The sequence below is a fragment of the Lissotriton vulgaris genome, chromosome 10 (assembly GCF_964263255.1).
Source record: "Lissotriton vulgaris chromosome 10, aLisVul1.2, whole genome shotgun sequence".
NCBI classification, from domain to species: domain Eukaryota; kingdom Metazoa; phylum Chordata; class Amphibia; order Caudata; family Salamandridae; genus Lissotriton; species Lissotriton vulgaris.
In genome coordinates this window covers 11,152,104-11,165,589 of record NC_141698.1, presented here as the reverse complement: position 1 = coordinate 11,165,589, position 13,486 = coordinate 11,152,104, and the positions used below count along the sequence as shown (strand labels likewise).

General features: G+C 53.1%; 1 protein-coding gene across 1 annotated transcript in view; it reads left to right on the top strand.

The window, feature by feature from the left end:
- Positions 1-663: 663 nt before the first annotated feature.
- PFKFB1 (6-phosphofructo-2-kinase/fructose-2,6-biphosphatase 1) overlaps positions 664-13,486 on the top strand; it is an 86,486-nt gene continuing 73,663 nt past the window's right edge. Inside the window, exon 1 of the mRNA XM_086940188.1 lies at positions 664-804. Within this exon, the coding sequence (XP_086796314.1) occupies positions 756-804 (49 nt within the window). The 5' untranslated portion in view covers positions 664-755. The remainder of the gene's footprint in view (positions 805-13,486) is intronic.

Below are 13,486 nucleotides of genomic sequence, written 5' to 3'. Positions count from 1 at the left end.
CCTGCACAGGGCCTGTCCGAGCACACACAGGGCCTGTCCCAGCACACACAGGTCTGTCCCAGCACACACAGGGCCTGCCCCAGCACACACAGGCCTGAACCAGCACACACAGGTCTGTCCCAGCACACACAGGGCCTGCCCCAGCACACACAGGTCTGTCCCAGCACGCACAGGGCCTGTCCCAGCACACACAGGCCTGAACCAGCACACACAGGTCTGTCCCAGCACACACAGGGCCTGCCCCAGCACACACAGGTCTGTCCCAGCACGCACAGGGCCTGTCCCAGCACACACAGGTCTGTCCCAGCACACACAGGGCCTGCCTAAGCACACACAGGTCTGTCCCAGCACACACAGGGCCTGCCCCAGCACACACAGGTCTGTCCCAGCACACACAGGGCCTGCCCCAGCACACACAGGTCTGTCCCAGCATGCACATGGCCTGTCCCAGCACTCGTAGGCCTGGCCAAGCACACACAGGAGCACACATAGGCCTGTCCCAGCACACACAGGAGCACACATAGGCCTGTCCCAGCACACACAGGAGCACACACAGGCCTGTCCCAGCACACACAGGGCCTGCACCAGCACACACAGGCCTGCGCTGAGTTTAATTTAGCCCTGACCTTTGGGAAGGACGCGGTGGATTCGCGGCTCCGGGGGGTGTTGGGAGCCTCCGGCTGAAGAAACAGCAGCTGAAGGAGGACAGAGCGACCTTCAGGGGAAGAGCACCCCCAGACCGGCTGTACCCCGAGATGGAGAGGACCCCCTGCGCGCGGGAGGACCGCACCTCCAGGATACCAGGTGCGTGATGGGGGGGCAGACAGTGATGGGGGCTTCGGGGCATACCCTCCCCAGCACACACGGGGCTGGTTTCTCGTTGGGAAGAGCGGCTGGCCCTGCCGGGCATCTAACATGGTCACCACCGCCCGGTTCCCTGGCACTGTCAAGCCTGCCACGCTGCCCCTGGCAATACAGGCCTGCCACGCTGCCCCTGGCACAGACAGGCATGCCTCGCTGCCCCTGGCACAGACAGGCATGCCACGCTGCCCCTGGCACAGACAGGCATGCCTCGCTACCCCTGGCACAGACAGGCGTGCCACGCTGCCCCTGGCACAGACAGGCGTGCCATGCTACCCCTGGCACAGACAGGCATGCCACGCTGCCCCTGGCAATACAGGCCGCCACGCTGCCCCTGGCACAGACAGGCGTGCCATGCTGCCCCTGGCAATACAGGCCTGCCATGCTGCCCCTGGCACAGACAGGCGTGCCATGCTGCCCCTTGGACAGACAGGCGTGCCATGCTGCCCCTGGCACAGACAGGCGTGCCATGCTGCCCCTGGCACAGACAGGCGTGCCATGCTGCCCCTGGCAATACAGGCCTGCCATGCTGCCCCTGGCACAGACAGGCGTGCCATGCTGCCCCTGGCACAGACAGGCGTGCCATGCTGCCCCTGGCAATACAGGCCTGCCATGCTGCCCCTGGCACAGACAGGCGTGCCATGCTGCCCCTGGCACAGACAGGCGTGCCATGCTGCCCCTGGCACAGACAGGCGTGCCATGCTGCCCCTGGCAATACAGGCCTGCCATGCTGCCCCTGGCACAGACAGGCGTGCCATGCTGCCCCTGGCACAGACAGGCGTGCCATGCTGCCCCTGGCACAGACAGGCGTGCCATGCTGCCCCTGGCAATACAGGCCTGCCATGCTGCCCCTGGCACAGACAGGCGTGCCATGCTGCCCCTGGCACAGACAGGCGTGCCATGCTGCCCCGGGCACAGACAGGCATGCCACGCTGCCCCTGGCAATACAGGCCGCCACGCTGCCCCTGGCACAGACAGGCGTGCCATGCTGCCCCTGGCAATACAGGCCTGCCATGCTGCCCCTGGCACAGACAGGCGTGCCATGCTGCCCCTTGGACAGACAGGCGTGCCATGCTGCCCCTGGCACAGACAGGCGTGCCATGCTGTCCCTGGCACAGACAGGCGTGCCATGCTGCCCCTGGCACAGACAGGCGTGCCATGCTGCCCCTGGCACAGACAGGCGTGCCATGCTGCCCCTGCCTCAGACAGGCGTGCCATGCTGCCCCTGCCTCAGACAGGCTTGCCATGCTGCCCCTGCCTCAGACAGGCGTGCCATGCTGCCCCTGCCTCAGACAGGCTTGCCATGCTGCCCCTGCCTCAGACAGGCGTGCCATGCTGCCCCTGGCACAGACTGGCATGCCGCCCTGCCCCTGGCACAGACTGGCATGCCGCCCTGCCCCTGGCACAGACAGGCATGCCGCCCTGCCCCTGGCACAGACTGGCATGCCGCCCTGCCCCTGGCACAGACAGGCGTGCCCATGCTGCCCCTGGCACTGTCAAGCCTGCCACGCTGCCCCTGGCAATACAGGCCTGCCATGCTGCCCCTGCCTCAGACAGGCGTGCCATGCTGCCCCTGGCACAGACAGGCGTACCACGCTGCCCCGGGCACAGACTGTCTGCGGTGTTGTGTCTGAACTGTGGTGTTCACACTGCCCAGACTGGCTGCGGTGTTGTGTTTGGACTGTGGTGTTTACACTGCCCCACACTGGCTGCGGTGTTGTGTCTGGACTGCAGTGTTCACACTGCCCCGGACTGACTGTGGTGTTGTGTCTGGACTGTGGTGTTCACACTGCCCCGGAGTGGCTGGGGTGTTGTGTCTGGACTGTGATGTTCACACTGCCCAGACTGGCCGCGGTGTCGCAGAGTTTTGTCTGGACTGTGGTAGTCTTCCCACGGACTGAGGTTGGTTGTTGTGTTATGTATGTCTTGGTTATGTTGGTCTATACACTGACCAAGGTTAGTTGTGGTGTTGTGTCGGCTGTGGACTGTGATGGTCTTCACACTTGCCAGGGTTGGTTGTGGTGTTGTGTCTGATGTGGACTGTGGTGGTCTTCACACGGATCGAGGTTGGTTGTGGTGTTGTGTCTGCTCTTGGTTGTGATGGTCTTCACACTGACCAAGATTGGTTGTGGTGTTGTGTCTGCTCTGGGTTGTGATGGTTTTCAAACTGATCAAGGTTGGTTGTTGTGCTGGATCTGCTCTTTGTGATGTTCTTCACTCTGACCGAGGTTGGTTGTGGTGTTGTGTCTGCTCTGGGTTGTGATGGGCTTCACTCTGACCGAGGTTGGTTGTGGTGTTGTGTCTGCTCTGGGTTGTGATGGTCTTCACACTGAGCGAGGTGGGTTGTGGTGTTGTGTCTGGACTGGGTGGTGATGGTCTTCACACTGATCGAGGTTGGTTGTGGTGGTGTGTCTGCTGTGGACTGTGGTGGTCTTCACTCTGACCGAGGTTGATTGTGGTGTTGTGTCTTCTCTGGTTGTGATGGTCTTTACTCTGATAGGGGTTGGTTGTGGTGTTGTGTCTGCTCTGGGTTGTGGCGGTCTTCACTCTGACCGGGGTTGGTTGTGGTGTTGTGTCTGCTCTGGTTGTGATGGTCTTCACTCTGATCGGGGTTGGTTGTGATGTTGTGTCTGCTGTGGACTGTGGTGGTCTTCACACTGATCGCGGTTGGTTCTAGTGTTGTGTCTGCTCTAGTTGTGATGGTCTTCACACTGATTGAGTTTGGTTGTGGTGTTGTGTCTGCTGTGGACTGTGGTGGTCTTCACTCTGACCGAGGTTGGTTGTGGTGTTGTGTCTGCTCTGAGTGTGATTGATTGCGGTGTTGTGCCTGCTCTGGGTGTGGTTGGTTGTGGTGTTGTGTCTGCTCTGGGGTGTGGTTGGTTGTTGTGTTGTGTCTGCTCTGGGGTGTGGTTGGTTGTTGTGTTGTGTCTGCTCTGGGTGTGATTGATTGCGATGTTGTGTCTGCTCTGGGTGTGGTTGGTTGTGGTGTTGTGTCTGCTCTGGGGTGTGGTTGGTTGTTGTGTTGTGTCTGCTCTGGGGTGTGGTTGGTTGTTGTGTTGTGTCTGCTCTGGGTTGTGATTTGTTGTGGTGTTGTGTCTGCTCTGGGTTGTGGTTGTTGTGGTGCTGTGTCTGCTCTGGGTTGTGGTGTGTCTGCTCGGGTTGTGGTTGGTTGTGGTTTTGTGTCTGCTCTGGGTTGAGGTGTTGTGTCTGCTCGGGTTGAGGTTGGTTTTGGTGTTGTGTCTGCTCTGGGTGTGGTTGATTGCGGTGTTGTGTCTGCTCTGGGAGTGGTTGGTTGCGGTGTTGTGTCTGCTCGGGTTGTGGTTGGTTGTGGTGTTGTGTCTGCTCTGGGTTGTGGTTGGTTGTGGTGTTGTGCCTGCTGTGGGGTGTGGTTGGTTGTGGTGTTGTGTCTGCTGTGGGTTGTGGTTGGTTGTGGTGTTGTGGGTGTGGTTGCTTGTGGTGTTGTGTCTGCTGTGGGTTGTGGTTGGTTGTGGTGTTGTGTCTGCTCTGGGTGTGGTTGGTTGTGGTATTGTGTCTGCTCTGGGGTGTGGTTGGTTGTTGTGTTGTGTCTGCTTGTTGTGGTGGTCGCATCCTCGGGCTGGTTCTAGCCTGTCTGACACGGGAGAGCCCGCGCTCCTGTTTGTTTACCTTTGACATTTGACCCCGTGCATCTGTCCTTTGACCCGCGGGTCTTTCACTGTGCGATGGGGGAGGGGTGTGATGGCTGTAAGAGTCGGAGGACTCTTCTCTGCACCCAGAGGGCCTGGAAGCAGAGCCTTGGGCCACAGGACCACCTCACACCCTACCAACAGGTAGGACCGCCTTACACCCCGCCTACAGGCTGTGCACAGACAGGACCACCTCACACCCCGCCTACAGGCTGTGCACAGACAGGGCCACCTCACACCCTGCCTACAGGCTGTGCACAGATAGGGCCACCTTACACCCCGCCTACAGGCCCACACCCGCCACGTGTACACACACATGCACGGGTCCCAAGTCCATCCTATGTACACACATGCACAGGCCCCACATTCGTCCTGTTTCTCTCAATGAATACCATGAGAATTGCTTTTACACCACAGAGGCACCCCCTCTAATCTCCAACCAACACACTTGACTTTACACCCTCCACCCCACAATATAATGACCCCCTCATCACCTTACCCCCCCCCCCCCTCGCCTTTCAAGAAGAACTCTGCTCATAACCCCCCCCCCCCCCCCCCGCCCTACAAGCCTCGCACCCCGCCCTGCACAGATCTGCACCCCTCAAAGACAAACCAGGCCACCCCAACTCCACAATCTACCGGCTTGAAGTCACTGTCCCCCACTGAAGCGCTAAACTGTCCCCTGTATACAACGCCTGCCTCCCCCTGGCGGGAACACAATGCCCCAAAAACTCAAACCAGGGGGGGGCTTCTCTCACGTCCCACAAGAGAGGCGCGCGCCGCTTCCAAACTGGAAATACTCATTTTCTCGGCAGCTATAGATAAGGCTCCCAGTTTTCTGCTTTATGAATTTTTACAGATAAATACAGAAGGGAAAAGTGTGTTTTCTGTCTGCATTTATTTTGAAAACTGGATAAATACAGATAGTTGGGCTTCATTTCAGTGACTCCCTGTGCTCTCCTTCATAAATTGTAGGCCAACAGCTGAGCAGATGGACAGCATGGGACATTTAAAAACAGGAAGCGATGTCCTTAAATAACGGCATATGTAACATACATGTGTGGTGTGATGCTGATACTTACCAAGGGATGTATTGATGTGTAATATTATAAGTAGGTAAAAAACGGCAGAGATCAAAGCATGAGTCTGCATCTATCAGTCAACTAAATATGGAAATGTACAGTATTACAACTTCGTTTATCTGCAAAACATAAAATAAATACGGATACAAATACAGATAAAGAGGGCAAAACATACATTTGGATAAATACAGACGGAAATGTTAAAAAAAGAAATACCATAAAACCAGAAGCCCTAGCTATAATGCCTCCACCCCCCTTCCCCCCCCCCCCCCCCACCGTCTCCTCTGTAGACAACACAAGACAATGCATTAAAACCACTGTCTCTCTGGTCCGATCCAAACGCCAGCCACTTACAACCAGGCACCGACCTTAAGAAACGTCATTCCTGTCGTCACTAAAGTCCCTGACACCCCCTCACCAAAGCAGACACCTCAGAGCTTCGCTGTAGGCGTCACAACTGCAGATCCGCGACAAAACGCGAGCTGGAAATCACAGATACCATCACTCACAAGAACCTGGCCCTACTAATCCCCACTGAGACCTGGTTCCATGACACTTCTTGCACCATTCCCGATCTTCTGCTCCCCCCGGACAATTTCGATATCGGGAATGATAGGCTGGGTCGAGTCGGGGGAGGCGTCGCTGCCATCCTCCGGAACATCGTTCCGTGCAGGGAACACTTCAGTATCTTTCTACGCACTCGAATGCCTTACTCTGGAACATCATGCGCCCCACAACTCCCCTATCAGGATTAACGTATTTACCACCCACCAGGCGACAGCTCCACCTTCACTGAGTAATTTGTTGGCTTTGCAAGTGACCAATTTTCACAAAGCGACAAACTGATCTTTCTAGGAGACTCAAATCTTCACTGGGGCACCTCGCAAGACTCGGCTGCCAACCAGCTTGCAACATTTGTCTCTGGAAATTATCTTTAACAACACAACTCTAAACCATCACACGCCACGGGCTCCACGCTTCTCCATATCATTTCCAGCGTTGACCTGCTCTAGATGGTCTTGTAGCAGTAGGCTGGTCCGAGCACCTCCTCGTCCCTTTCTTGGTTCACCTCTCGCATGTAGCATTCCTGGGCCGACCGAAAAGGGCCAATACCTGGTTCCGCAACACAAAGTGCATCGACCGCAACACTCTCAGCAACATCGCTAAGAAGGTACGACCAGACATCAGCCCCAACTCTGACGTCAAGGACCTGACTACTCACTGTTTCACCAGATCATCAGTCTTGATAGACAATGTGACTCCACTACAGAGCAAGAAGAACGGCCACACCCTCTGCCCCACGGTTCAATAAGCCCTTCTATGACGAAAGGAAAGATCTAAGAATCCTGGAGAAGAAATGGGGACAGTCGCCCCCTGTCAATAATCTCTCACACCTCCGATAGGCAAGATCGCGGTATCACAAACATCATTATCGAAAAATATAATCACTTTTGAACACTTCTCGACTCTGCCAAGAACAGACCAAAGACACTTTTTGACCTAATCAAAACCACCAGCAACCTCCCCCCTCATCTTCAACCACCAAATTTGTCGACCCATCCAAGTAAGAAGAATAAGTTGCACAATTCTTTGTTTCAAACGTGAAATCCCTCTTTGATCATGATACACGTCCGACTCCACACGAAGATTGCAAAATCAAAGGCTCCGGGCACAGTTTTAACGTCATCACTGAGAAGGGTCTCCTCAAAAACATGTTGAAAACCAAAGCTACAAACCATTCTCTAGACCCTATCCTAAGCGACATTGCGCCCACATGCTGCCCTGCTCGATAGAACTGGTTAACCTCTGTCGCAACCAAGGATCCTTTCATGTTGTGCTGAAAACGGGTCAGGTGACCCCACTACTAAAGAAACCATCCGCTGATGTGAAGGACCTTAACAACCTCCCTATCACCAACCTCTCTTTCTTTGCTAAAATCACTGAAAGTTGTGCAGTGGAGCAACTCTCCCAACATATCAAAGACAACAATCTTCTCGATAAATGTCATCCCGGCCTCAGTCACGGCTGAGGCGCTACTACAGGTTATCGACGATGCCCTTCGAGTCCTAGACGCCGGCAGCTCCTGCCTCCTGATCCTTCCGGACCTTTCTTCAGCCTTTGATACTGAAAACCACCACACACTTCTTAACACACTAAAACAAAAAATGGTAAGAGGAGGCGTGGTACTTAAGGGGTTTGAATCTTACCTCACGAGGAGATCTCAGACAGTGGCGTCACTAGGGTTGGTGTCACCCGGTGCGGGTAACTCATGGTGTCACCCCCTTACAACTTACCGGATGGACAAACTCACCCTCTGTGTGCACCATGTCCCCTCTGCCTGCACCATCTCTCCCTCTGTCCGCACCATCTTAACTCCGCCTGCACCATTTCACCCCCTGCCTGCACCATCTTTCCCTCAGACTACACCATCTCACCCTCAGCCTACACCATCTCACCCTCTGCCTGCACCATCTCCCCTCTGCCTGCACCATCTCCCCTCTGGTTGCACCATCTCCCCCTGTGCCCACACCATCTCCCCTCCGCCTGCACCATCTCTCCCTCTGCCTGCATCATCTCTCCCTCTGCCTTCACCATCTCCCCTCTGCCTGACCATCTCCCCTCCGCCTGCACCACCTCCCCTCCAGCTGCACCATCTCTCCCTCTGCCTGCACCATCTCGCCCTCTGCCTGCACCATCTCTCCCTCTGCCTGCACCATCTCTCCCTCTGCCTGCACCATCTCCCCTCCGCCTGCAACATCTCTCTCTCCGCCTGCCCCATCTCTCCCTCTGCCTGCACCATCTCTCTCTCTGCCTGCACCATCTCACCCTCTGCCTGCACCATCTCCCCTTTGTCCGCACTATCTCCCCTTTGTCAACACTATCTCCCCTCTGCCTGCACCATCTCTCCCTCTGCCTGCACCATCTCACCCTCTGCCTGCACCATCTCCCTCTCTGCCTGCACCATCCCTCCATCATGTTTCGTCTCTGGGGCCAAAAGGAGTGACCACATCTCACCTGTGCTGGCCATTCTCCGCTAGCTGCCCTTTGAAGCCTGGACCATGTACAAGACAGTCTGTATCACCCATAAGGCCCTGCGCACATCCACTCCCGTTACCTGGCAGACAAATTAAAGGTATCTGGAGAAGGTAGACCACAGCTGCTTGAACCTGCAACCTTCGAAAAGGAATGACTAATGGCACAATCCTTCCCCGGAAACGCGACCAGAACACGCAGCTCCTCCCTCCCAGCCTACCTCCACTACATCACCGGCAAGTTCAAAACGGAGCTGTAGGCCTTTCTCCTTGAAAGACACTTAGGGGCATATTAACAAAGGCTTTATCTCTGCTTTTTTGGCTTTAAAAGCCAAAAAAAGCAGAGATAAAACTAGAGCCCTATCAGCAACAGGGTGCTAACACGCAAATTTGCATGTTATCTCCCTTTTACTCTACGCCTCCCCTTACATCTCTAATGAGATGCAAATGGGGCCTTCCAGAGTAAAATAATAGGATAAATGTTGCTTATTATCGAGGATATTGCTAACTATGGTTAACGCTGATTTTTAACATCTGGCATTTTTCTGACTTAGCCATGATATCCTATGTAAGGCGGATATCATGGCTAAGTATGTCTATCCCTATCAGCAAGCTATCACCAAACCTTGTGGGATTATTGCTGTATTTCCAGCGATAATCTCACAATTTGCAGCATGCGCTCTGCATTTTATCGCTTTTTGGAGATAAGCGTTGCTGATAGCATGCTATCTCCGCGATAAAATGCAGAGTTGGCTGGCGATAATTATCCTAGCGCTAAGTGCGCCGAGCGATAATTATCACCTGGCCTTGTTAATATGCCCCATAGTTAGTGACAACTTAGCTAAACTCTCCAGTGGGAACTTGTTCTCTCGCCGCTATGGTTTAGCCTCTGACCATTGCCCTGGTATTCACTGCTCCACCACCATTGTATAAGTCATTTCGCTGCCGCAACTCACACTGCCTACATCCTCAAACAGTTGTAATTCTAGGCCTAACATGATCTGCTGGTTTGCAAATTTGAAACATTACCACCTTATGTAATGATTGCATATTGTGTAAATTGGGTCCTTATGTTACGACTTATGTTTTACTGTAAAAACCTTATCTAACCATGTAAGTGTGGGCCTTATGGAATGACCTATGCTTATTATAAAGCGCTCTAGCACCTTAAGGACATGTTTGCGCTGTATAAAAATGCATAAATAAAATAAATTGGAATATTCTAGTTCTTTTAAACATGTCCATCTGTGGAAGCGAAGCACCCCCTGCTTCCAAGCCTTCCTCGTGACTCAGCGCCCAGACAACCTGTTGTGGCCTCGCAGCGCCTTTCTCCAAGTTTTCATCATCCCCAGCGCCTAAAAACCCGTCGTGGCATCCAAGGAGCGCTGATTCTCTGGCGCTGCCTCGTGTGATATATGAGCGCTTCGAATATCTAGTTTCCCCTCTAATTGACCGTGGTGGCGTGCGCTTGCTGCTTGCAATGCACGCATGTCACACACTCTCAGAACTGACTGAGCTCTCCTCGTTCATGTCACAGTCTCGGCAGAGGGCCCCGGCCCCCGGACCGTATATGACCAATGTGAGCTCTGCCCCGGGCCCGCGGTTTTAGAATAGTTAGGTAGGCTCAGGCTGCACTGCAGAGCGAGCCACGGAGCCAGCCAGCGCAACTAACCAGATTGGTGTCACCCCAGATGGGTGCGCACCCCCCGCACCCCCCTAGTGACGATTCTCAGATGATTAAAACCGAAACCTGTCTCTGAACTCCAAAGGCGGTGGATCAAGGTGACCCTCGAGGCTCTAGCCTAGCTCTGACCCTATTTAATCTTTACGTTGAACCACTAGGAGCCCCTTTAAAAGAGGCCGGGATCCGTTATCACCTCTGTGCTGATGACACCCAACACTACCTCAAGGCGTCCTCCGCACACGACGTCTCACTGCTCGCCACCGCCCTCAGCTCCATCCAAGAATGGGTGACGTCTCATGACCTAAAACTGAATCCCAATAAAACTGAATTCCTTCTCATCTCCATCTCAAACTCTCCACCTCGTGTACGGTCTTGGATGGATAATCTGAACATTCTTATCAGCAAACACACCATTGTGACTTTGAGAAATCCCTGGGAATCACCCCGGCGCGGCAGGTTTCTGGACCAGGGTCAGCGGACTCGATAATTATTTCGCCTCGGTGCCCACTCTGATCAGCGATCACACTCGGCAACTCTGGGCATTAGCTTGCCTCATCTTCACTAACGGCCCCACCAGACCGCCGGGGATGCCTGGTCTCACCCTGGAGATACCCATTAAGGGACCATCTCTCAGGGAAGCCAGGAAGGGTTTCGCAGCGGTCGAAGCGCCTTGGGACCCCACGGGTAAGTAGTGCGCTATATAAATGCCAATACATTTACATTTACATTCCCAAATCAACACCATGGCCAAGAACGCACGCTTCCAACTGCGCCTTCTCTGGGGGATCCAACGTTAGATTCCAGGGCAAGGCTTGGAAACTCTTGTCCAATCTTTGGTACTCTCCAGTCTGGACTACTGTCATTCTCTCCTTGCAGCCCCGCCCCCCGAAACCCATCTATCTCCTTTAAAATCCATTCTCCACTCGGCTGCGCGCTTCGTCTACGGGGCCAAAAGAAACGACCCTATCAGCCCAATGCTGGTAACTCATCGCTGGCTTCCTATTGAAGCCACGACTATATACAAGACTGCTTGTATCACCCCATAAAGTGAATCACACCTCCACCCCTCGCTACCTAGCAAACAAACTCAAGTTATCAGGTGGCCCTAAACCTTCATGACAAGATGAAAATCTGCTGCTCGAACCTACAACCTTCAAATGAGAAAAGCTGTTGCCGCAAGCTTTCTCAGATAATGTGACTAGAATTCGAAACTTGCTACCTCCGACCCTTCGCACCGCCGCCTCTTTCTGGGACCTTAAAACTCTCCTCTTCCAAAGACACTTTTCTCAATAATCACTCCTGGGCCAGCTCCCACCTGACACACGCCCTCACATCCAATGGCGTGACCGGGTTTGTGTTTTTTTGGGAGGGGGGGGGTATTTTTTATAGTGCTGACCTTGACCCGAAGGTATTAGAGCGCTTCACATGAGCACCAGTTGCGTTACAGACGGAAACCCTCAAGAGCTATAACGACCTTTCGGCTTTACCTCTGTAAATATGTCATATGTTTTTGTGTAACCATAACTGCTTTAACTTTTCTAATTATCTAATTTGTAATCAACATGCCATTTGTAAATACGTAACTTCCACCATGAGTAACCGTAGTAGATATACATATTGTCACCCGCTACCTTTACTCTGAATTTCTCATGTAAGCAGGGCTTTAAGTGGGCCGGGTCTCACTGGGTCTGAGTTTTTAAATGGGGGCTCGAAACGGGTCTCTATCGGGCTGTGTTTTGTGCCAGGCACAGGAGGCCCATTTTTCCCGGACTGCAGTGACAGCAGGCTCATGGGTGTGCCACTGTTCACTTCTCACTGGTGGAGAGGTTATGGCTTGATGCCAGGGAGCCTTGTAGGGGAAGGGAAATCCTTTAAAGAGTCTTTTTCTCTCTGATTTCCCTTCTCGTTTTCAAACTCAGGCGCAGCAACATGTCGTGGGGTCACCAGGGCTGTAAAGGAAGCTTTTTCAATATTATATACAAGCCATAGTTGCTGATTATTTATCTGATGCAACTAACAACCATTGACAAAGCCAATAATCCTGACTTGTAGGTCTGATTTATTTTATTTTAAAAGTTTTATATAGCGCTAGCTTGACCCGTAAGTATCAGAGCGCTTTACATACACACAGTAAGCAGCAGAAGGATATTACATTACATAGTAGGCAGTAAGGAAGCAAACCACAGAAAAAAATACAGCATGGGAGATAAATATGCAGTGGAGCGGAGGGGGAGAGAGCAATAAAATAAAAAGGTGAGAGTGACACAGTCCTGTCACCACTATCCTTGAATGTCCAGAGAGAGGGGAGACAACTCGGATATAGAAGACTGGGTTAGTTGACGTTGGTCATGAAAGTATTTGTTAGGGAGATGGAGTTTGAGGTCTCTTTTGAAACAAGAGAAGGAGGGGTTGCATCTGAGGACTCCAGGGAGAGCCTTCCATATCCTGGGAGCGTTGCCAGAGAACGATCGGTATTGGGTGGTTTTCTTTTTCATTTTTGGCGGAATGAGAAGGAGTGAGTTGGAGCTTCTTAGTGTTCTGGCTTGACCTGCTCTTACCAGTTTGTAGTTCAGGTAGTTGGGGCCGGAGAGTGGAGGGTTTTGTGTGTGATGCAGGCCAGCTTATAAATACATCTCCCTTCCATGGGAAGCCAGTTGAGGGAGTTGAGAGCTGGAGTGATGTGTTCAAATCTTTTAACTCCAGATACGAGTCAAGCGGCCATGTTCCGCACTGCCCTTAGAGGGGCTAGGTGAGCTTTTAGAGTCCCTGTAAGGATGGCGTTCCCGTAGTCGATTTTAGAGAGAACTAGGGATTTGGCTACTGTCTTGAGGTCATCATGGGGTAGAAAAGGTTTCAGTTTCTTGAGGTGTTTTAGAAAGAAGAGAGCACTTTTTGCAGAGTTTTTGATGTGGGCATCCATTGATAGGTTCTTGTCAAGGGTGATGTCTAGAGACTTAACTGGGTCGGATAGGGTAAGGGGGCAGTTTAGGGCAACCAGATTCTTGAGCCACTCTTGGATTGGGCGACGGTTACTTTTTGGGGAGAATAGGATCAGTTCCGTTTTGTCTGGGTTGAGCTTTAAGTGGTTGACGTAGAACCAAGTTTGGATCTCCGTTAGAGTGGTATTGAGGAGTTGGATGTCGCTGGGAGACTTGATCCTGA